The sequence below is a fragment of the Lissotriton helveticus genome, chromosome 4_1 (genome assembly GCF_964261635.1).
Source record: "Lissotriton helveticus chromosome 4_1, aLisHel1.1, whole genome shotgun sequence".
Classification (NCBI taxonomy): domain Eukaryota; kingdom Metazoa; phylum Chordata; class Amphibia; order Caudata; family Salamandridae; genus Lissotriton; species Lissotriton helveticus.
Window position 1 is genome coordinate 1,526,745,169 of NC_136063.1, and position 22,886 is coordinate 1,526,768,054.

General features: G+C 44.8%; 1 protein-coding gene across 1 annotated transcript in view; it reads left to right on the top strand.

Moving 5' to 3' along the window:
* The first annotated feature begins 4,442 nt into the window (after nucleotides 1-4,442).
* Nucleotides 4,443-22,886, top strand: part of NDUFV2 (NADH:ubiquinone oxidoreductase core subunit V2) — a 175,465-nt gene continuing 157,021 nt past the window's right edge. Inside the window, exon 1 of the mRNA XM_078688131.1 lies at nucleotides 4,443-4,617. Within this exon, the coding sequence (XP_078544257.1) occupies nucleotides 4,450-4,617 (168 nt within the window). The 5' untranslated portion in view covers nucleotides 4,443-4,449. The remainder of the gene's footprint in view (nucleotides 4,618-22,886) is intronic.

Here is a 22,886-nt window from a genome sequence, read left to right on the forward strand (position 1 = left end):
CATAAACATAAATGTAAGGCTTCAAGGTGTAGCCAGTTCTTCTTGATTACATAAAGTGTAAATGAACTATCTCCCCCCTTTTTGATTCTTCCTCTTTCTCTCATTGATCTGCATATATATAACTCTAACCACTAGTATATTTAGTAGACTAAAGTTCTTACTGCTATTCCTATGTGAATTTAGAGTTTATCTATTTGTACCTTGTATGTAATTTATGTACTGTGAAGTCCTTATGTAATGTAACTGGTTCCATTGTAAAGCCCTCTGACACCTTTGGGTAAAAATGCATAAATAAATACATAAATAAATAATATGCAAAAGGGGGTGATAAGAGGATATTTACCAGAGTAGGGACAAAACTAAAAGAAGAGCCATAAAAAAAGAAGCAAGCAATTAGAGAGTAGCAATAAAGCTAATAATGCGCGGCAATTCGCGACTCTAACCGCACTGTAAGTTTTTAGGGCTCGCCTGCTGATGCGCTTGCGCATAGCGGGCGAGCTTTATTGTGGCTTAACAAGAGTTTAACCACTGGCGATTTGATGCAGTGCACGTGAGCGCGTGCACAATGCCACCAGCCTCCCTCCCACAAGCTTCCCCCAGGCCGTGTCTGCATTTGTCCTCCCCTAATTATTCATGCGCGCTCGCCTTTCTGTAGTGCCTCGCTTTCCCCATATGCTTGAAGGCAATCTGCTTCCCCGCACCCCTGGTGTTTCTGGCTTTTCTCGCTTGTTTATTTGATTAAGCACTCTGTGATAGTGGATACGTTTTTCAGCTGTCTCCTTTGTGTGCTTGTCTTCATCCTGTGCTTCATGTTGCTCTATGGAACTATGCATGTTTGCTACTTTTTAAGTGAGTTCTTCTTGTTTTTGCGTTTCAAACTTTATGCCTCAAAGACTCATTTTAACTACTGTTACAGGTACTTTTATTTGAATATAACACACTTTTATCATTTCAGGGGGCTTTCTGTAACTTTACATGGCTGTGTGCATTTTCAGGCGTATTTTCACTCAGCGTCCTACTTTGCCTAATACTTTCTAACTAGTAAGCTTTCTATCTCCGTGCATTTCAAGCATGGTGGCAAGTAGCATACTTTTATCTTGAAACAATGAGTGTGGGATGCAACCGATGCACCCACCACACAGCTCCACCGAGGCCCCCACCACACAGCTCCACAGATGCACCCACCACACTGCTCCACGGATGCACCCACCACCCAGCTCCACCGATGCACCCACCACACAGCTCCACAAATGCACCCACCACACACCTCCACAGATGCACCCACCACCCAGCTCTACCGATGCACCCACCACACAGCTCCAATGATGCACCCACCACCCAGCTCCACCGATGCACCCACCACACAGCTCCACCGACACAGCTCCACCGATGCACCCACCACCCAGCTCCACTGATGCAACCACCACACAGCTCCACCGACACAGCTCCACCGATGCACCCACCACACAGCTCCACTGATGCACCCACCACAGAGCTCCACCGATGCACCTACCACAGAGCTCCACCTATGCCCCCACCACAGCGCTCCACCGATGCACCCACCACAGAGCTCCACAGATGCCCCCACCACACAGCTCCACCGAGGCACCCACCACACAGCTCCACCGAGGCACCACCACACAGCTCCACCGAGGCACCTACCACACAGCTCCACCGATGCACCCACCACTTAGCTCCACCTATGCACCCACCACACAGCTCCACCGAGACACCCACCACACAGCTCAACAGATGCACCCACCACACAGCTCCACAGAGGCATCCACCACACAGCTCCACAGATGCACCCACCACACAGCTCCACCGAAGCACCCACCACACAGCTCCACCGATGCACCCACCACGCAGCTTTACTGATGCACCCACCACACAGCTCCGCCGAGGCACCCACCACACAGCTCTACCGATGCACCCACCACACAGCATAACCGATGCACCCACCACACAGCTCTACCGATGCACCCACCACACAGCTCTACTGATGCACCCACCACACAGCTCCACCGATGCACCAACTAAGCTCCACCGATGCACCCACCACACAGCTCCACCAATGCACCCACTAAGCTCCACCGATGCACCCACCACACAGCTCCACCGATGCACCCACCACACAGCTCCACTGATGCACCCACCACTCAGCTCCACCGATGCACCCCCTGTTCCACCTACACAGCTCCACCGATGCACCCACCACCCAGCTCCACCGATGCACCCACCACACAGCTCCACCGACACAGCTCCACCGATGCACCCACCACACAGCTCCACTGATGCACCCACCACACAGCTCCACCGATGCACCGACCACACAGCTCCACCGATGCTCCAACTAAGCTCCACCAATGCACCCACTACAAGCTCCACCAATGCACCCACTAAGCTCCACTGATGCACCCACCACACAGTTTCACCGATGCACCCACCACAGAGCTCCACTGAGGCACCCACCACACAGCTCCATCGATGCACCCACCACACAGCTCCACCGACACAGCTCCACCGATGCACCCACCACACAGCTCCACTGATGCACCCACCACACAGCTCCACGGAAGCTCCAACTAAGCTCCACCAATGCACCCACCACACAGCTCCACCAATGCACCCACTAAGCTCCACCAATGCACCCACCACACAGCTTCACCGATGCACCCACCACAAAGCTCCACCGAGGCACCCACCACACAGCTCCACCGATGCACCCACCACACAGCTCCACCGACACAGCTCCACCGATGCACCCACCACACAGCTCCACTGATGCACCCACCACACAGCTTCACCGATGCACCCACCACACAGCTCCACTGATGCTCCAACTAAGCTCCACCAATGCACCCACCACACAGCTCCACCAATGCACCCACTAAGCTCCACCGATGCACCCACCACACAGCTTCACCGATGCACCCCTCACAGAGCTCCACCGAGGCACCCACCACACAGCTCCACCGATGCACCCACCACACAGCTCCACCGAGGCACCCACCACACAGCTCCACCGATGCACGCACCACACAGCTCCACCGATGCACCCACCACACAGCTCCACCGATGCAGCCACTACACAGCTCCACCGACACAGCTCCACTGATGCACCCACCACACAGCTCCACCGATGCACCCACCACACAGCTTCACCGAGGCACCCACCATACAGCTCCACCAAGGCACCCACCACACAGCTCCACCGATGCACCCACCACACAGCTCCACCGAGGCACCCACCACACAGCTCCACAGATGCACCCACCACACAGCTCCACCGATACACCCACCACACAGCTCCACCGATGCACCCACCACACAGCTCCACTGACACAGCTCCACTGATGTACCCACCACCCAGCTCCACCAATGCACCCACCACGCAGCTCCGACACAGCTCCACCAATGCACCCACCACACAGCTCCACCGATGCACCCACCACACAGCTCCACCGAGGCACCCACCATACAGCTCCACCAAGGCACCCACCACACACCTCCACCGATGCACCCACCACACAGCTCCACCGATGCACCCACCACACAGCTCCACAGATGCACCCACCACACAGCTCCACCGAAGCACCCACCACACAGCTCCACCGATGCACCCACCACACAGCTCCGCCGATGCACCCACACCACAGCTCCGCCGAGGCACCCACCACACAGCTCCACCGATGCACCCACCACACAGCTCCACCGATGCTCCAACTAAGCTCCACCAATGCACCCACCACTCAGCTCCACCAATGCACCCACTAAGCTCCACCGATGCACACACCACTCAGCGCAACCACAGCATCACTCAGCGCAACCACAGCATCACTCAGCACCACCACAGCATCACTCAGCGCAACCACAGCATCACTTAGTGCAACCGCACTGGTTCAAATATGTTCTTTCAATGTTTCAAGCTGTTTTCAAGCTTTCACGCTTTATTACAAATCTCAAAAAGATGTTAATATTTCACTTCTGTTCTTGGATTTTCGTCACAATAAAAAACACTGAACATAATCTTCACAAAAGTTATTTACAAAAGTTTAAGCTAGTGCCATTACAAATTAAATAAATATTTAAGTATTAATTATTTAAAAAAATTAAAAGCCATTGTTATTTGTAATATCAATACATCTAAGTCACGTAAATACAAAACATGTTGCATTACAAATGCTATAGGTGTCACATTTGCGAAAGTTATAACTATTGGCATTGTAAATGACAAAGTTATTAATTTAGCTATTTTAAAAAATAACACATAAATAAAAATAAATTCATTTATAAGACCAATAGCTCAAACTTTTCTAATGCGAGCCCTATTGCATTTCCAATGCTTGTTCTGTTCGGTCAACAAAGGCTTGCACTACTATAGTAAGCTCAAAACTGACTTGGAAAGGAGATCTGAGGAGGTCGTACATATGTCCGCTTTCTATATCCATGACCGAAAGGATGCCTAACACCTATCGGTGTTCGATTGCTGATCCTTGGAAGGCGGGGCTCGAGCTCCCAGAAGGCGTCCTCCTAGCGAGGCTTCTCTGCTGCAGGCTCAAGCTGAGCTCCATGATGTCTCTGCACGCACGGCTCCTGCGCTCTGTGAGCGCTGCGGTAAGTCCCTGAGCAGCCGGATTATGGTAATGCCAGCAGGAGGGCGCCATTCCGTGATGCAGCCCTGGATCCGGAGGCCGTTCACGGTCCTCGACCGCAGTGCTCTAGTATCGTTTTTTCTGAAGGGCAAAGCGGGTAGCACAGCCGTGACCTCAAGGGGTTGTGCTCTCCCAAGTGTCTAGCAGATGCCGGTTGGGAATAATGCCTGTGTTCACGCTGTCAGCTGGGTCCTGTTGTTTGCTATCTTCAGATTGATTCTGGGGAGGGAAAACATCATGTACCTATCAGTATCACGCTCCAAGCATATACCTTGGTGTGTTGGCTCAGTTTAATAGCATGACACTGTTTTTTCCACAGCAGTGGAGAAAACAATATGCATTATGTTTATATACTATATCCACAAGGGAACTTTCAGCACGAAGCCACGCGATAGAAATACTGTTGAGGCTTACGTTGTTTACAAACAGACCGCATTTGAAATTATGGTTTGGGAAGTAATAGGGTGGTACGCCTTGTGGAGTTTCTGTTGCCAGAAAGTAATGGGGTGTTTTACTGTTAAGGTATTCGCGGTAGATTCAGTTGCTGTAGTATCTGTGCGTAATCTGGTTGGGCGCTTTTTAATTTAGAGGGCCAACCTGCCTACTGGGAGCATTGTGTGCCTCTTGCAGGTTATATGTTTGCATCCTAGGCAGGAAGCCTCATCAGTTTAATGTGTTTGCATCATGTCCAAATTTCTTATGTTAGTCAAGTAGTTTAGTAGGTTGTGTATCTGTTGGTAACATTTGCCTGTAACTTGCAAAATATACTTTCACTTAATCGCAGGTTTAAATGTAATCTTCTGCTAAAGTTGATTAAAATAGATGGTTTGCTAAGCCTTCTAGATTATTTTTGACACCATACTGCTGTGCGGCCAATCATACATCTGAAGAAATGAGAAGAAGTGTCCCCTACTTTGACTCTGCATTGTCTCCTCTTGAGGAAATCTATTGTTTTCTAAGGCATCTGTGTTGTCTACTGGGCTTTTCAGGAGAAAGGACACTGGCTTTGTTAGTGGCATACTCCGGTGGTACAGATGACGGCTGAGATGTCTGCTCTGAGAATCGCCCTCTGGCAGTTCCCCTCAAATGTAATAAAGTAAGCATTTGAGTAGATTCTTTTTAGTACACGCCTCGGAAGACCTCTTGTTTTCGAGTCAAAAGGTCAGGCCTTGAAAAAGACTAGAAATGTTGCCAGACCTGCATGCCCAGTAACCTTAGTTATTTACTGGAACAAACAGCAAGCAATTCCCCTAACTCTTAAAAATACTTTTTTTTTTTTAAATTTTTTTTTGGGCAGGATTTGTGGATTCCATATTTTATTTTTTATTTTTTTTGCAAGCATATTTTAATTCATACTTTTATATCTAGATACGTGTATTACGTTTGTAAACAATAAATACTTACATTCAGTGCTTAATTTGAGCAGGAGCTTTCACCTGCACTTCTTTCACGTCTACAATTTCTGACCCTGCAGGTGGTGGTCTCAATATTAATTGTTCAAATTCAAAATAAAAAATATAACATACATTGCATGGTTTCTAGCTGGTAAATGTTCATAGACAGGCCAGCATACGCCTGTCCAGGCTGGCATGATTGTGTATCACCAAGTTAGTGATGATGTCATCTCGCGATCACAAATCCAAGAAGTCATCGACAAACTATGTCTTGCATTCTATTCCCAGAGTCTGCTGCACCATGCCACTGCCTGAGCCTAAGCCTCCCATTGGATAAATGTAGGTGGGGGGCTGGCTCAAGACTGAGTTGAGGCAAGGAAGCTGCAAGAGCGCATTTGGAACTTGGGAGTGAGGTTTCTTGAGGAAGAATAAATAAAAGTAAGTGTGGACTTTCCACTTGCTGTGTAGCCAGAGTAGCATATCCTGCAGCCCTGCATTGCTGCTATCCTCGACGTGCTCGATGCGGCTGTGGCCCAAAACAACTTTTGTGCGCCATGGCGTCACCTGTAGAATCTGTGCGCTGCACCCCAGCATGGTAATTGCTGAGCGTGCATGAGTCCAGTAGGCACCACAGCCATACTTACTGGCATTGGCAGCATTACGGCTCGGGACAATGCCTGTGCTGTAGCAGGCAGGGTCACAGCAAGCACAGCAGTGAATGCCAATGCCGTTGCCTTCCCTGGCCCGTCTAATTACAGGCAGCACTAGTAGTGATTTCACCTGCTGTGCTCGAGCAGCTACCTGTTCTGCAAATAACCCAGTTATACTGCACTGATTAATATATGCAAAAAAAGAATTGTCATTTGGTGTACATTTTGTTTTTGCACTCGGTGTAGGTAAGAGTAAAACATATCCTCTTCCTCTTCTTTAGGAAAGACTACAGGAAAACGCAGAGTTCAAAATAGCAGGGACATGTACAGGCTGACGACAGGGGTCACAGGCAGCAGCAGTGTTATAGATGAGAGAGCCAGAGAGCAGGAGTCAAGAGGAGAAAGAAACCAGAGGAGAGAGATAAGATGGAGCTAAGTAGAAGAGAAGGAGAGCAAATCAGATATGAAGAGAAAACAGCCATGATGTGAAGAAGAGAGCATTAAGAAGAGAGAAGATAGAATGAAAAGATGTGGAGGACAGGACAGAGGAAAAAAAGCAGACAAATGATAAAACGGAGACACAGCTAATCACTGCTGAAAGAGTGATCGTAAAGAGCCAAGATAGAGGAGAGAGAGAGCAGAGCATGGATACAAATGAAGAGGAAAAAGGGCAGAGGTAGAAAGAATAGAGGGCAAATTAGAAATGCAGGGAATAAGGTAACACACCAGGTGAGACAAAGATGATAGAAAACAATTAGAGAGGTTGGAAGATAGACTCTTAGAGCAAAGACGTAGGGGACAGACAACAGATCAAGGTTAGACGATAGAGACTGAGGTAGTGAGAGTGTTGAAGGTGGGGCTCACCGGAGGAAGAAGTGAGCTGTGGCCTCCTTGGCAAAATTTTCAGCACCTGCACTTCCTTTTTTACCAATTAAGCGCTGCTTGCATTTGCAATTCATCTTTACGTTCGTGATTAGAAGATTACCTATTTCTGTAACAAGTTACTTTAATAGTGAACAACAAGTATTTGGTGATGTTTATTCCCAAGTTTGCCGATAGTGCTCAGCAACTGTGGTACCACTCACTGCTGTACCTTGCTGCCTGATGCAAGGTCCATACCTCATCGAAATGGCAACTCCAGCACTCTTCTTATCCACTTACAAGTTGCGTATTATGTTTTATTGGTAGAGACCGTGCATACATCGAACTATAAAATTAGCGACATATATATGATAAGATGAATTGTGGTACACAATAAATAACCCACAGTTGCACTCTTTAGTAACTTTACAACTCTGATGTATCTCTCTCTAGCACTCCAACGTTCTTTGTGGCATTAACTGTAGTCAAAATCAGGCCTTCAAACGGATGCTGAGGCTGACGGTGTCTGCCATGGATTTGTAGCAGACACCAGTAATGGCTGCAGTGCCCCGTGGAAATGTTGCAGTCTCAGTGGCGTCTGGTGAAGTTTGAAAGTGATGAGGCGTAAATATCTTCTTCAAATTTGAAATAAACAAGCACACACACCCAGAGAGCACAACCTACTTCAAGGATTCTTTGCTGAAAACATTTTGTAAAATGTTCACTTTGGATACCAATTGCCACATTAATTCGCTTGAAGTCTAGGTGTTTTTTAAGGACACTTATGACCTATTCGAATATTCTTGTGATGTGCTTGGCTTTCCTAGGTATTGAAGGACTCACCTGCTTTATTTGGTTGTACAAAGTGCATCATGTTACCATGTGTAAGTAAAGTAAGTAATTCTTTATTGTATGAATACCTAAAATCATTTACAAATACAATACATGTTACATCATAAATAAATACATTTGATTAAAAGGTCACAAAAAAGAATGAACGTTTAAAACGAAAAAAGAAAATGCAGCAGAAAAGAGGAGCAAGACTAAAAAGCACGGTGCGTGGAAATTGCAATAAGATGTCATGCAGGCATAAGTGTAATTATTTTGTGCGCAGGAAGATGGATGGAACGGAACATATGTGAGCCATGAAAGAACCTAAAAAGAAGACGGAGCGATGTCACCGAAATAAGACTGAGCGGCATGGGTGTGAGAGCATGCGGGAAAGTGTCGTAGAGGCATGCATGTGATTTTTTTATTTTTTTAAAATTGATTTTTTGTGCATAGGCATGTGAGATAAATTGAGGGGCAGTGCACCTCCCAAAGCAAGCTATACAGTGTTAAATGATGAATAATAGTGCGTGTGGGCGAAATGCAAAATCATGATGCCAAGGTTGCTGCCACAGTTGATGATCTGTGGCTCAAGTATTATTTTGCTGTCCTCATCAGTTCTTGCGTTGATCGTAGTGCCATTCCTGCTACTGCATATAATTTCCCAATTTGTGCAAGCTCCATCGGCACTGTAGTGGTGTAGATGAACATTAGAGCCCACTTGCATGATCTTACGCCATTTTGAATAAACATAGTTCCTAAATATAGGCACCTTGGGCATAACAGGAGAGCAGCAGATAACGTGCTTAGCAGATTCTATATTGTATTGGCACAAATGACATCCACTGCTGCTTGAAGGTGTATTTTTCCAGTGAGCCCTGTAATCCTGTATTGGTAATGTTAGGAGTCTAGTCCTCATAACATTCTGTAGGGCTTGCCTTCCTAATCCTGCTTTCAGGTATGGTTGACACGAGGTAGCTTTTTAACTATTTGTAATGCTTCCCTGATTGTACCAGGACCGGCTTTAATCACTTGATGATAGAAGTTAACTATGTATTTTTTACATTCTATATCCATTTCTGGAATATTGAACTCTAAGCGAATCAGAGTGCGCCTTGTTGAGTATGTAAGCTTATGATTTAATTTACATAAGGCATGTGTAACCATAGCTGAACCAACAAGAACCAGACGATGAGGGTCCACTGTTCTGTGCACTAGAGGGCTATCTATGATTAAATTTCAAAATACGCTCTACTTCCTACAGGTTCACCGTCACCAACCCCTTTATACCAAATGCACAACACATACAGAAGGAGCGTAACGATATCTCAAACAAAAACTGTGCAGTAAAATTATTTATCAATTTTCTATTTCAATGTTGAGTCCCAAGACAAAATCTTCCAGTCGACTACTTTGTACTTCTTATTCTTTATTATGATTATTCAACATTATCAGCCAACTTTTCATGATTAAATGCACTCAACAGCCGACGCGTTTCGTCCCTAACCGGGACATCATCAGGGCCAGGACACCTCCGGGTAACAGTGCGCTTTAAAAATGTGAAAAATAAATAAAATAAATAAAGTAAAGCAAACAAAAATAACAAATAATCATAATCAACATCGCCAGTAATGTATACATAAACATCCTCATTAAGTCAAGTATTATCTAACAAGTAACCAACTGACCCTACACTGCCTATTTAACAATCTGAAAAATACATTTGCTTTCTTATCATGGAGAAACTGAACAGAGTTCAAACATATGTGTTGGCTTCGTTGGATATACCCATCAAAATTAGTACCCTAAATTTATATAGTTCTACATCATCTTTGGCGAGCTCTTTGCACTCTTAAGAGTAGGAGTTTCCTATAGCAAAAAGTCCCTTATCCTAGATACAGGATTAGTCTGTCCTTCATGGCGCTAAACATACCAATACACGAAACATGAAGGCATATTCGTCTCACCTCCTGCCACATTCAAACTCGGGCGAAAAAATATTTTTCTTGTTTTAAATTATCGTTGTAGATGTACGAGTCCTCGTGTCAAAGAACCCCTTTCACAATAAGAAGGCAAGAAAAAGATAATTGAGCCTCATGTCCTGATAGTACTCAGTTTAACCAGATGTTGACTAGCAGTCTACACTCGCCTTGGTGTGAGATTGATAGCTCTTCAACCATTAGAGTAACAATCTTCTCCACAAGATCCGTCCCAAAGCTTCCAATGAATAGACAGACGGTTCCACAAACCACTTATCCTTCAATCTATGCATAAACAGACATTTAAAAATAAAGAACGGTGATGGATTTAACCCAGATCTTTTGACTGGGTGTGAGTGTTTGATTGGTTCAGATGCTCCGTCCATCACCACCCCCTTTTGTACCGCTTTTGGCCGCCATAAGTGTGGCAGGGTATGCTCAGACGTGAGTCCCTTGCTCACTTTGCCACTGGATTCAAGCAAGCCGGGCTGAAGACGGCTGTAATGCCAGAAACCGGTCCTCGGAAGCTTGTTTCCGGTCCAGGGAAGGCATGGCTTGGCAGTTCGGGCTGGACTGTTCCCATGAGGCACAGGGTCAGACTGATTTACATATAGCCATGTCTGAACTGGGGTGGCAGAGTGGGCTAAAGAACGGTGATGGATTAAACCCAGATCTTTTGACTGGGTGTGAGTGTTTGGTTCAGATGCTCCGTCCATCACCACCCCCTTTTGTACCGCTTTTGGCCGCCATAAGTGTGGCAGGGTATGCTCAGACGTGAGTCCCTTGCTCACTTTGCCACTGGATTCAAGCAAGCCGGGCTGAAGACGGCTGTAATGCCAGAAACCGGTCCTCGGAAGCTTGTTTCCGGTCCAGGGAAGGCATGGCTTGGCAGTTCGGGCTGGACTGTTCCCATGAGGCACAGGGTCAGACTGATTTGCATATAGCCATGTCTGAACTGGGGTGGCAGAGTGGGCTAAAGAACGGTGATGGATTAAACCCAGATCTTTTGACTGGGTGTGAGTGTTTGATTGGTTCAGATGCTCCGTCCATCACCACCCCCTTTTGTACCGCTTTTGGCCGCCATAAGTGTGGCAGGGTATGCTCAGACGTGAGTCCCTTGCTCACTTTGCCACTGGATTCAAGCAAGCCAGGCTGAAGACGGCTGTAATGCCAGAAACCGGTCCTCGGAAGCTTGTTTCCGGTCCAGGGAAGGCATGGCTTGGCAGTTCGGGCTGGACTTTTCCCATGAGGCACAGGGTCAGACTGATTTGCATATAGTCATGTCTGAACTGGGGTGGCAGAGTGGGCTAAAGAACGGTGATGGATTAAACCCAGATCTTTTGACTGGGTGTGAGTGTTTGATTGGTTCAGATGCTCCGTCTATCACCACCCCCTTTTGTACCGCTTTTGGCCGCCATAAGTGTGGCAGGGTATGCTCAGACGTGAGTCCCTTGCTCACTTTGCCACTGGATTCAAGCAAGCCGGGCTGAAGACGGCTGTAATGCCAGAAACCGGTCCTCGGAAGCTTGTTTCCGGTCCAGGGAAGGCATGGCTTGGCAGTTCGGGCTGGACTGTTGCCATGAGGCACAGGGTCAGACTGATTTGCATATAGCCATGTCTGAACTGGGGTGGCAGAGTGGGCTAAAGAACGGTGTTGGATTAAACCCAGATCTTTTGACTGGGTGTGAGTGTTTGATTGGTTTAGATGCTCCGTCTATCACCACCCCCTTTTGTACCGCTTTTGGCCGCCATAAGTGTGGCAGGGTATGCTCAGACGTGAGTCCCTTGCTCACTTTGCCACTGGATTCAAGCAAGCCGGGCTGAAGACGGCTGTAATGCCAGAAACCGGTCCTCGGAAGCTTGTTTCCGGTCCAGGGAAGGCATGGCTTGGCAGTTCGGGCTGGACTGTTCCCATGAGGCACAGGGTCAGACAGATTTGCATATAGCCATGTCTGAACTGGGATGGCAGAGTGGGCTAAAGAACGGTGATGGATTAAACTCAGATCTTTTGACTGGGTGTGAGTGTTTGATTGGTTCAGATGCTCCGTCCATCACCACCCCCTTTTGTACCGTCATTGTTTGGATTGAGCATTTTACCAGCAGTTAGAAGTTCCTCATGCATCATGGTGCTTATATTCACGTGGATGGATATTGGATGGTGATCGCTTGCCGTAGTGACTAGCACCTTATATTCTTCACACCTCTTCAGGTGATTCTTGCTCAGGAAGATGTAGTCTAGCATGGAATTGTTTTTAAATGTAGATTGTTTCCTGTTTGTCTGCCCTGCTTGGTTCACAGACTCCAAGTTAAATTCATTGATGCAGACTTTCGACCACTATCCCCTTGGATTTGTTCCGGGGGGCACAGGTCTCTCATGTTAAAGTCCCCGGTCTTATTACATTTGTGCCCTGGGTTCTCATAGAGATATTCTCTAATCAGACCGGTGAAAATCCTAGTGTTTGCGGTTTTTGCTTTTTTATTTGGATTAACATAAAGGTTAATTACTGCGATTGTGGTCGGGATACCCATTAATCCAATTCCTTTTATAGTTGTGATCTGGACGTCAGGTGAGTGCGTACGCCATTCCTCGATTCGTACTTGCATGTTTAGTTTTACAAAGATTGAAACCCCACCAATCGGTCCTCCAAAGATGTTTTTCTTGTTGGCCAATGTGTGGGTCGCCTGAAAGCCTTTATTGGAATTTGATGTTACCGTCCATGTTTCCCACAAGCACAAAATATCTCCTGTTTTGAGAAGATCCATGGCTTCTTTGTTGGCTAAAGTCAATATAAGCCCTTTATCATTTACTTCACTAGGTCAGTTACAGCAGGACCAACTTGGCCCTTCAGGTGTCTGATGACATAACAAAAGGTGTTATGCATGAGTCAGAAGACATCCCTCTCCGTGCTGCATTGATATATAGTGCAGGTGGACAAGACCACAAATTAACAGGGAGAGTTGGCTCGGATCTTAGAGCCCGTGCACAAGCCCAGCTGTGAAAATATGTGTAAATCACACACAAACAAAAATATAATAAAATATATCTCTTATAAGTTCAAAAATGTATACATCTATAACATTTTGAAGCTTTGATATGAATTGGGCACATTGTAGCACTGCACTATTAAGTGGTAATGTTGTAAAACTGGTAGCTTGAACACACATTTGAAAGTGATTTTTTTTATACACGATAATGAAGTAAAGAGTTGTGGTGAAATAAAATATTTGCCTAAGAAGGCACAATTTAAGGTGGAAAGCCATGATTTATCCAGGTATTCTGGTTTCACTCTGTACAAATCAGCCAGTAAATGGGTATGTATTTGTCTTTCCTTATGTTAAGATTTGTCTTTACCTCTCAGTGAATTCTTCAACAGTTTGTAAAATGGGTATTATATGCATAGTAAGATATAGTGATTTGCCCAGAATCACATGATGTTGAGCTGCCGCAGAGACTTAAACCTGGTTCCAAGTTCCATAGTCAGCAGCTCTTCCCACAACACCACAGCTCGTGTACAGGGAGGGAACCAGAGGCCACATGAAACCTAACAGGCCTCTAGCTGAGCCAGAGCCAGGTTTGAGCCTGACCCGACTTTGTGGCTCGCCGACCCCTAGTAAACAGTAAAAACAAAATCTTTTTAGAAAGGTTAAATTTGATTTGCTCTCTATGGAGGTTAAGTGGGGCCACTGCAGACACTACATGCTAACATTTCAACACATTACGAAAAAGAAAAGCAACTTTAAAAATTACTTCATACACTTTTCATGTTTTCATGCGCTCTGCCATTTACGGGGAAAACTCTTAAAATTGACTGAAATAAAACTAACCTGTATTCCACCTTTCCTGTCGATTTACTGCAGGCCAGCTTCTTCATAGGGTCTCTCCTCTGCTTCTACGGGCCTTCCAAACCCATGCATCTGCAAATCAGGGGCTGATTTCAGACTGCCAAATCAGAAGGCTGGATGCAACTGGGGCCTGACCCTTCTTTACTCGGCTGTATCCTGCCATTTGACAGAGTATGGGCGACTGTGTCAAAAACACGGCACCGCCAGAGCAAGATGCTATCTTTAAACATGCTGCACTACACTGGGTATGCGCAGAATATGCAGTGGTTTGTCAATGTGAGTGGAGCGAAAATAAAGCATCCCTCACCAGGGGCGGATTGGCAAGGCGGGCATTCGGGCATCGGCCGAAGGGCCGGTGTCTCAGTGCCCTCTGTGGGCCTTTTTTTTCTCTCCTTTCCCAGTCCACAGAGAGTGGACTAGGAAAGGGGAGAAATAAAACGGCCCACAGAGTGCACAGAGACAGAGAAATTGAAAGCAGCCTTGCTGTGCGGCCGGACAGCGATTGTCAGCTGTGGCCTCTCCTTCACCCCCTGCCCTGCCAAGCAATCACACTGAGGCTGGGCTGGGGAGGGGTGATTGTTTGCAAGAATCGGCCTCCCTGGGGGCCAGGTGTTTCTCAGGCCTTTGAGCCATTTTCACCTCGGCCCCCCTGGCGCCCATGCAGCCCAGAAACGGTGTTAGTCTTAACACCTCACCCACAGCCCTTCACATTCAGTGCATAGTGGGCGAGGAAGAATGGGTCTTGCTGTAGGGGCCAAGTGATGTTTGGAACATGCACCATCTTCACCTCAGCCTTCCCCCTGGCTACCTGGCTACCTTGGATGACCCAGCAGCTGTGTTTTGTGCTCCCCTGCCAGGACATTTTGCCGAGGCCTTGAGGGCTGATTAATTTACTAATTGCAGGTGCATTACCTCTGTTCATGTGCTCCTGAGCTGAAGGTCTGGGGAGGGCTAAGTAGGTTAGTAATAGCAGGGCCTTTGCTGCTTTTCAGGTGCTCCTGTGATGGAGGGCTGGAATAATTTTGCGACAGAAATGGGCCTTGCTATTTTTTTTAGTTGCTCAGCATGTAGGCCATTGTCACCTTGGCCCTGTGTCCTGTCCTGTGCAAGAACAGTATCCTCCCACTTTCATTCCTTGTCTGTGCAAATGGTGTTTCATGAAAGGGCACGCCCCTTGAATGTGGGCCACGCCCCTTAAATATGGGCCACGCCTCATGAATGTGGCCCACTCTTTTCGTCAGTGCCCGGGCCGAATTGTGATCCCAATCCGACCCTGCCCCTCACATGCGCAGACCATCTAGACTCCTGCTCTCTCTCCTACCGTGGTTGCGTTGACGTGCACTTTCAGCTGTGTGAAACGCAGGCGTGGAAAAGTAAACAAATGAATTGTGAAAGCTGTAGATTCGTTTGCTTACATCCTTGTTGCCCGAACTGCAGTGACCAGTTTCTTTTTCTGTAGATGCTAGGGGGGCGTCGCTCTAGCGCCTCCTATGCACCAGCCCCTCAATGCAGTCTGCTCGTGACTGTGCAGTGACTGGCTGTAAGGCTTTATCAGTACCATTCGTGGGCAGCCCAAGTCATGTTCTACCAAAACTGTGCCAGTGTGCTCAGCTCTCGTCCTAGAAACTAATAGACCTTTACTTAAGCCCACCAATTTTGTAGAAGTTTGCCTACTCACACACGCACTGATTGATGCAAGAGGTAGGCCAAAAGAGCACATTATGTTCCTAGCCTCTCTGTCCATCAGTGCAGCTCTGATGGTGAGGGGTGGATGGAAAACATCACGCATCAGGTCTTGGAATTACAAGCAACATGGCCCTCCGCCAACCACAATTTAACTGACAATGCAAGCAGGCAAGAGGTTTCGAGCCATAAATTGGATCAACTCAGGTTTCCAAAATTGCAGAAAACCTTGATTTTCCAAGTATTTGAGCCACATTAGATGAAATTTGTTTGTAGTTTTGTAGTTAGTACTTCTTACAAGCTCCAATAAGCTTCTTGAAATTAATTGCCGCTTTTTATAATCGTGGTACTTGGAGATGGGTGCGAATTGGCATCAACTATGAAACACCCCAAAACAGTAAATTTGTTTTGTGTGCTTTAGAAGTGGTCAACATTTGTATCATTACACACACATATATAGCTAGTTACCTATTCTACAATATATTGTGTGATACAAATACCTTCTTTCAGGTTGCTAGGATTTTTCTCATAGTACGAGCACACACACTATTTCTTTAATTTCCATTTGAACTGATCCTTTTTAAAAAAAAAACATTTTTTTTAAAGAGCTTAAGAAATCAAAACACTTAATCTTTGTTTATCTCTTGGCCATGTTATGAAGTGACCCACAGAGTATATTTTTGGTTTCTGTAATTGACTGCTGGGTCTAATGAAAATCTACACCCATGCTTCTTTTTTTTACTTCTGACAATTGCTAGGAAACGTCACCGAAATGAATTACTGATTTGCTTTCGTAAGGATTTTTTTAGCTGTCTTGGTTGGGAGAGGCTTCAAATCCTGCTACTCCTTGCAGGTTTTCCCTGCATTGAGCGGACTGAATGTGTTCGCTGCAGTCTGACCTTGTGTTCGATACTGCACTGGGAAACTGGACAGATTGGTGGGGGTGGGAGTGTTAATCGTTTGTTAAACGGATAACCACCAAAATCAATCATGTTAACACTGTTTCCTACACCTGTTCAAAAGTAATCTAGGATTAGTCTTTGATTGAGTCGTAACATTTATTTGAAGAGATTATCAGTAGAGCCGCTGCTTATTGGCCCATGGATTTTTGTTGAAACTATATTTGTATTTTCAGACTAAGATATAACTTCATGTATAATAATACATTTTCAGAACACTGCTGTGCTCCCCAGAAATGTAATCTAAGCCCATAAATGTGAAGCTGAATTAGTATTTACATGTCAGAGTACGCTAGTTATAATTTTGAACTAGCAAGAGTGTCACAACTTGATTTTGTAGTTATATAATCACATCCCAGGGCCACATTCTCTTGAAACTTGGTATCTCATATTGTAGTAGTGGGCTGGATGGCTGTCTTGAATTTTGTCAAGGTAGTCTACTTTTTGCCTTGCTTGCTTGAATTCTAATATACATCTCATTCCACATTGTCAAATTTATGTTGACTACATTTTCATAAAAAATAGCTTTTGAAAGGTGGTCAAAATTGATGACTGCTTCTCTTCATATCCGCAGGCAAGAGCATTAAGAGACCCCTGAACTGATGCTTAACTTTTGTTCCTACCATACATGGGGGATAGTAAATGTTTTGTGTATAGTGAACATTTCTGTAAAGTGTCAGTGTTCTATGGCAATGTGGCTGCTGCATATTAATGCTCTAGTTAATTACGCAAATTTGATCACAGCAGGTTTTGTTAAATTACTATATTTTTGTTTGTTGCTGTGCATTAATTTTTAAAGAGATCATAGTTGCAGCCCATTAGGAACATTAAAAAGAGAGAAAAGGCAGAATGAGAGACACTTAAGATGAATATCTTAGATCTATTCATAATTTGTGAAGTGAATAGAAGATGGAATGAAAAAGATGTCGCCACAGCTTTTCTCTTCCGCGTCCTCTAAGCGTGTTGGGCTTCACCTTCAGGACAGAAGAACACTTTCGCAACCTAAATTGTAAAGGGCCCGCCCTCTTGGGAAAACGCTCTTGAGCCATGCCATGCTGCCTAAAGATATTTATACTGCCTCTGAACAGTTAGGTACTCGAATATGACCTAGACCATGATTTCATCATTCTTTCTAGATGTCCTCCTTGCTAGGCTGGAAATGTAATTTTTGTTTCTGGCGACAGCACATTTCCCCAGACACAGAGGGTTTATGCATAACGCAGACAGTCCAAAGACACTCCGAGATCTAGAGGGATGGGGTAGAGTGCCTGTAGTCTGCAAGATCTTGAGTTTGAGAGTCAAGCCGCAAATGCTAGGGTAGGGGCCTGAGCACAGCAGACATTCTCCTGGGCAAAATCTCCCATAAGGAGAGTAGTGGTTTTTGAGGTGAAAAGTCCATGTGTTTGCTGTAGGATATTGGTGATTATGTAACATATGTCTTTAGATGCCCAACCCACACAGCATTCCATGAAGCGGAGGGGTAGTGCTCCTTTCTTCTTCCTCTAAAGATTCATTCACATGCCTCCTCAGCAAGGAGATGAGAGGTGGAATCCCCCTTCATTATGGAAGCATATTGTGCTTGGAGTCGCACAAGAAATGAAAAGTGAACTGTTGCTTAGGAAAGCACGTTAGTCACAAGAGGCTTTCTTCTTTTTCAGTTTCCTCCTATTCCTCTGACTAATAAGGTTCCAGGTGGTAAGCTTATTTGTATATACTGAAACAGACAAGGGCCCAAATTCTGGCTCTTTTTCGGGAGGACATGGATTTTTCTAAAGAGGACAAACCCAGACCATATTTTAATCCCAGTGGTGAATCAATATAAGAAACTGAAACACACATGCCCCTTTGTAATCTGCTGCAGGGGAGGTGCTCTCCAGGAATAGAAGTCTCTAGAAAACAGCTTGTTTTCCTGGTTCGTCATAGTTGACTTGTGTCTGGAGATGATTCAGGCAGATTCTTTGCTAGCTAGCCTTTCAGCTCAGTGTCTTGAGATGGCAGCAAGGCAAGTAAAGTTCTTATTGAATATTGCATTTGATGGCATTAGCAATTGCCTCTGGAGCTTGCTTTGCAACCAGATAGTAGATAAATGTTAAACACTGAAAGACCTATACCATACAAATGTGACGTGAATGAATGAAAAAAATAACTTATAAAGCACGCAGACACTCTAGAGAGTGTCAATCCACCATCCCCTGTGCCATGGATATGTTGTTTGGGACCAACCAAGAAAATATCTATAAAAGAGAGGAAGCATGCTTATGCAATGCAGATGTTGTCCTCTTTTGCCAAACTTGTTCCAACAGCTCTCATGCAAAATACTTTCATAATACACCATCAGTCCAGTTCAAAGTGCAATCTAGTTTAGAAGAACGAGAACCAGTTCTTCTGACTATGTCTGGGCAGAATTATCTGTTGATGGATATTGCACTTATTCACGGAGATATACTTGTATCTGTGCATCCGGCCCATCAATTGGCAGAGTTATTTTTACAGTCTGAGTTGCGTCCTGGAGCATTTGGTGATATTGTATCACAATATCGTTACCAACCATAATATTAACTCCCAAGATAAAGTAATGGTGGAGTTAATAAGAAAAAATACACTGTTGCATTTATGATGTTTTGGGAGTTGATATCATGACCTTGATATATGCGTAGATCTAATATTTTGGTATTAATGAGGTGGAAGATAGCCTCATCTGGGACCATAATGAATCCCTCTTGATGAGGCAAGCTGTCCTGGACAAACATTCACTGATTTCTCTACCAGATCAATAAAGAGTATCTGCTTTATCCAGTTTCTGGTTCAAAAGCTTATCCAGGTATGAGTGGAGAGATAGGAGGCAATTTAAATAAGTACTGGCCGCAAGAGGTTGAACAGGAGTGCGACAGCAGCATAAGTGAAAAAGTAGATCCACAGAAAATGATTTCTTTCATCACCCTAGGGTTAAATGAGAAAGGAAAAACCTGGACGAGGGATTACAGCTGCGTAGACAGAATTGAATTGGTGGGGCTGTGCTAAAACTACTTGGAACCTCGGACTGAACAAACATTGGCCAAGAACTAACCCACATCTTCAATAGCAATAAGACTGACATATTTCAGATGGTTGCTCCATTACGTCTAAAAGGGCAAAGGAAAAAAACATCAGAACTGTGGGTCAACCATTTCAATAACAGTGAGAGAAGACCAATTGGACATACGGAATAACTATGGAGAAAGGAACCAAACATTACCCATCTCGGACAGTTGAGAATGCAAAGAATCTCATACAAAAAAGCTATTCTGGAAGCTAAAAAAGTAGTCGGACCCCAACCAGACTGAGTGAAGAACAGGTCTAGAAAAAAAAAAAAAAACAATCTGGAAAACCTCCAGATCCCACAATTGCAAACAACTAGATGGACATCTGCAGCGCCTTCTCAGCTTTCTTCAAAGATAAAATCGCAACTCTATTCCCAGCCAAATTAATGCCTACCCTAGTGAACCCACCAACCATACTCTCACAACAAACAAAAATAATTCGGACCAACACACCCCAAATGTCCTAAGGAAAAACTGAGCTTTGTGTAACATATTCAGATATCTTTCAAAGGCAGTAATCATGAAAACCATTCAATCTGTGAAACCTACCACCCGCTTCGAAGATCCTATTCCCTCCCACATACTGAAAGAGATCCTGCAAGCTGTCACCCCACCCTCAATGGACGAAAATTGTGAACTCATCTCTCCAACAAGGAGCTCTACCAGAATGCCTGAAAATGGGCCTGAGGATCCCCCCACCCCGCATGAAAAAAACAGGCACAGACCAGAATAACTTAGACAACTTCTGTCTGCTATCTAGCCTACCTTTTTCTAGCTAACTTAGTATAAAAATGCGCCTATGATCAGCTAGGTGAACACATCAAGACTTTTGACCTATTAGACAACAATCAGTCAGGCTTCTGACCTGGTCACAATACTGAGGTCGTCATTCTAAACATCCTAGATTTTATACAAACTTCACTAGACCAAAACGTACTGTCTCCTAATACTTCTGGATTTATCAGCGGCGTTCGACACGTAAGCCTTGAATGACAAAAAGAAACTCTTGATGTCAGAATGGGACTATTGGGAGCCGCTCATAAATGGTTCAATTCCTTCTTGCAAAACCGACAACAAAGAGTCAAAATTGGCTGCGCCTTATCTGATGTAGCATTATTCGAAAGGGGAGTCTGGCAAAGATCTACAATTTCACCAACGTTCTTCAATCTATATATGCAACTACTCACTGAAATCCTTAAACAATCGCAAATCTTGTACCACATGTATGCTGACAATATGCAACTCTACATCAGTCTCTCCTTTCAAGATGAAATCTGAAGGCTGGATGATACACTAAGGAAAACGCAGGCCTGGCTGGCACACAACCATCGAAAACAAAATCCACTGAAAACCAAATTCAATCTATTCTCCTCACCGCTTAGACACGAACAACCTCAGTCATGGTCCCTCAACATTAAATTGCTAAACTGCACCCAACCTTCTGCCATGTCCTAAAATCTCTAGGCATTACAGTAGACTCAAATCTAAACATGTGAACTCGCATACAAGCTGCAAACAGAAGCACTGACCTACATCTGTACATTATGAAGAAACTAAAATCCTTCATACTGCCAGTAGACCTCAAAAGGACAATTTAATCCCTTGTGCTTTCAAGACTGGTTATGGGAATGCCACACAGATAGATCTGTGATCTGCCTAAAGCCAGGCTAGCCCCAATGAAAGCGACAATAAATGCAGCAGCAAGGATCTTAACGGGCACATTCCGCTATGATCACATTTCCCCATCACTCCGAGCCCTCAACTGGCTCCCAGTGAATGCCAGAAAAGAACTGAAGTTGTCTTGCATAACATACAAAGCTCTCCACAACTCTGGTCCTAAATAGTTGGCGTGTAGAATCAAGCTATCAGAGGTGGAAGGGCTTCAAAGTGCTACACCCCTCACACTAGAACCAACCAGATTTAAAAAATGAAAAAATCACCAAACCGCTCTCTTGCAGGATCGGCTCCAAAAATCTGGATCACCCTAAATGAGAATAATTACATCTCTCTGGATCTTCAAGAAAGAAGTAAAATACTTACTAAAAGAAAACCATGTGTCTTAAGAAAACTCTTTGAAAACTGTAATTTATTCTGTTGTATCCTATTGCTCTGGAACCTGCCCTCCGAATACTATGTACAGTGTATCATACGTGAAATGAGTTTTACTGTACCGTAACTATCATCAGCTGTCTTTGTACAGCACTCTGATACTGTGATGGTCATGTTCACGCTTTATAAAACACTATAAATAAAAATAGATATTTTTTCACTGATGCCTGGTTTTCCTCAGTATTGAAATATCTTCACCAGGCAACTGTAACAGATGCTTGTGGCCTGTAGAATGACACTGAGTTTTCAGGTTGTACAAGAGTGGCGATAAGGTCTTGAAAGAACGGTCAGAGATCAAAGAGGTGGGGGTTGTAGGCTCCAACAACAATAAAAACTTCAGTTTAAGACCAAATCCTATGCATTGAATACCTACATATATTTGAATTACCTTTGTAATATTAACATGGTTTATACGTCAGTTGCTTTCACACACTTGCAGTTTCATAGTGCTTTAAATAATGTGCCTTAATAGGCCTAACCAAACTGTGGTCTATGTTTGATTGGACCTCTAAATTATCAAGGTTCAAACCTATAACCTGCAGTTTACATAGAAATGTTTGAAACAGATGCTTACTACTGAGGCTGAACTTCGTGCGAATGACCATTACTCGGAGGCTCTAGGATATTGGTTGTTCTTCAGATGTAATAAGTGGTAGGAGTAGTAATAGTTATTTGTGTCTTTTGCATTCTCGACTCCAAAATAGTCATCCTAATGCTGAAAAACGCCATCTGCTCTAACTATTGCCGCTCACTCCTAATCATTCTCTAAACCTTTAAAAATGCATTTCAGCTGACGTCCCAAGTACTTCACCCTTGATAATCTCTACGGTTCCTCCCCATCTGGT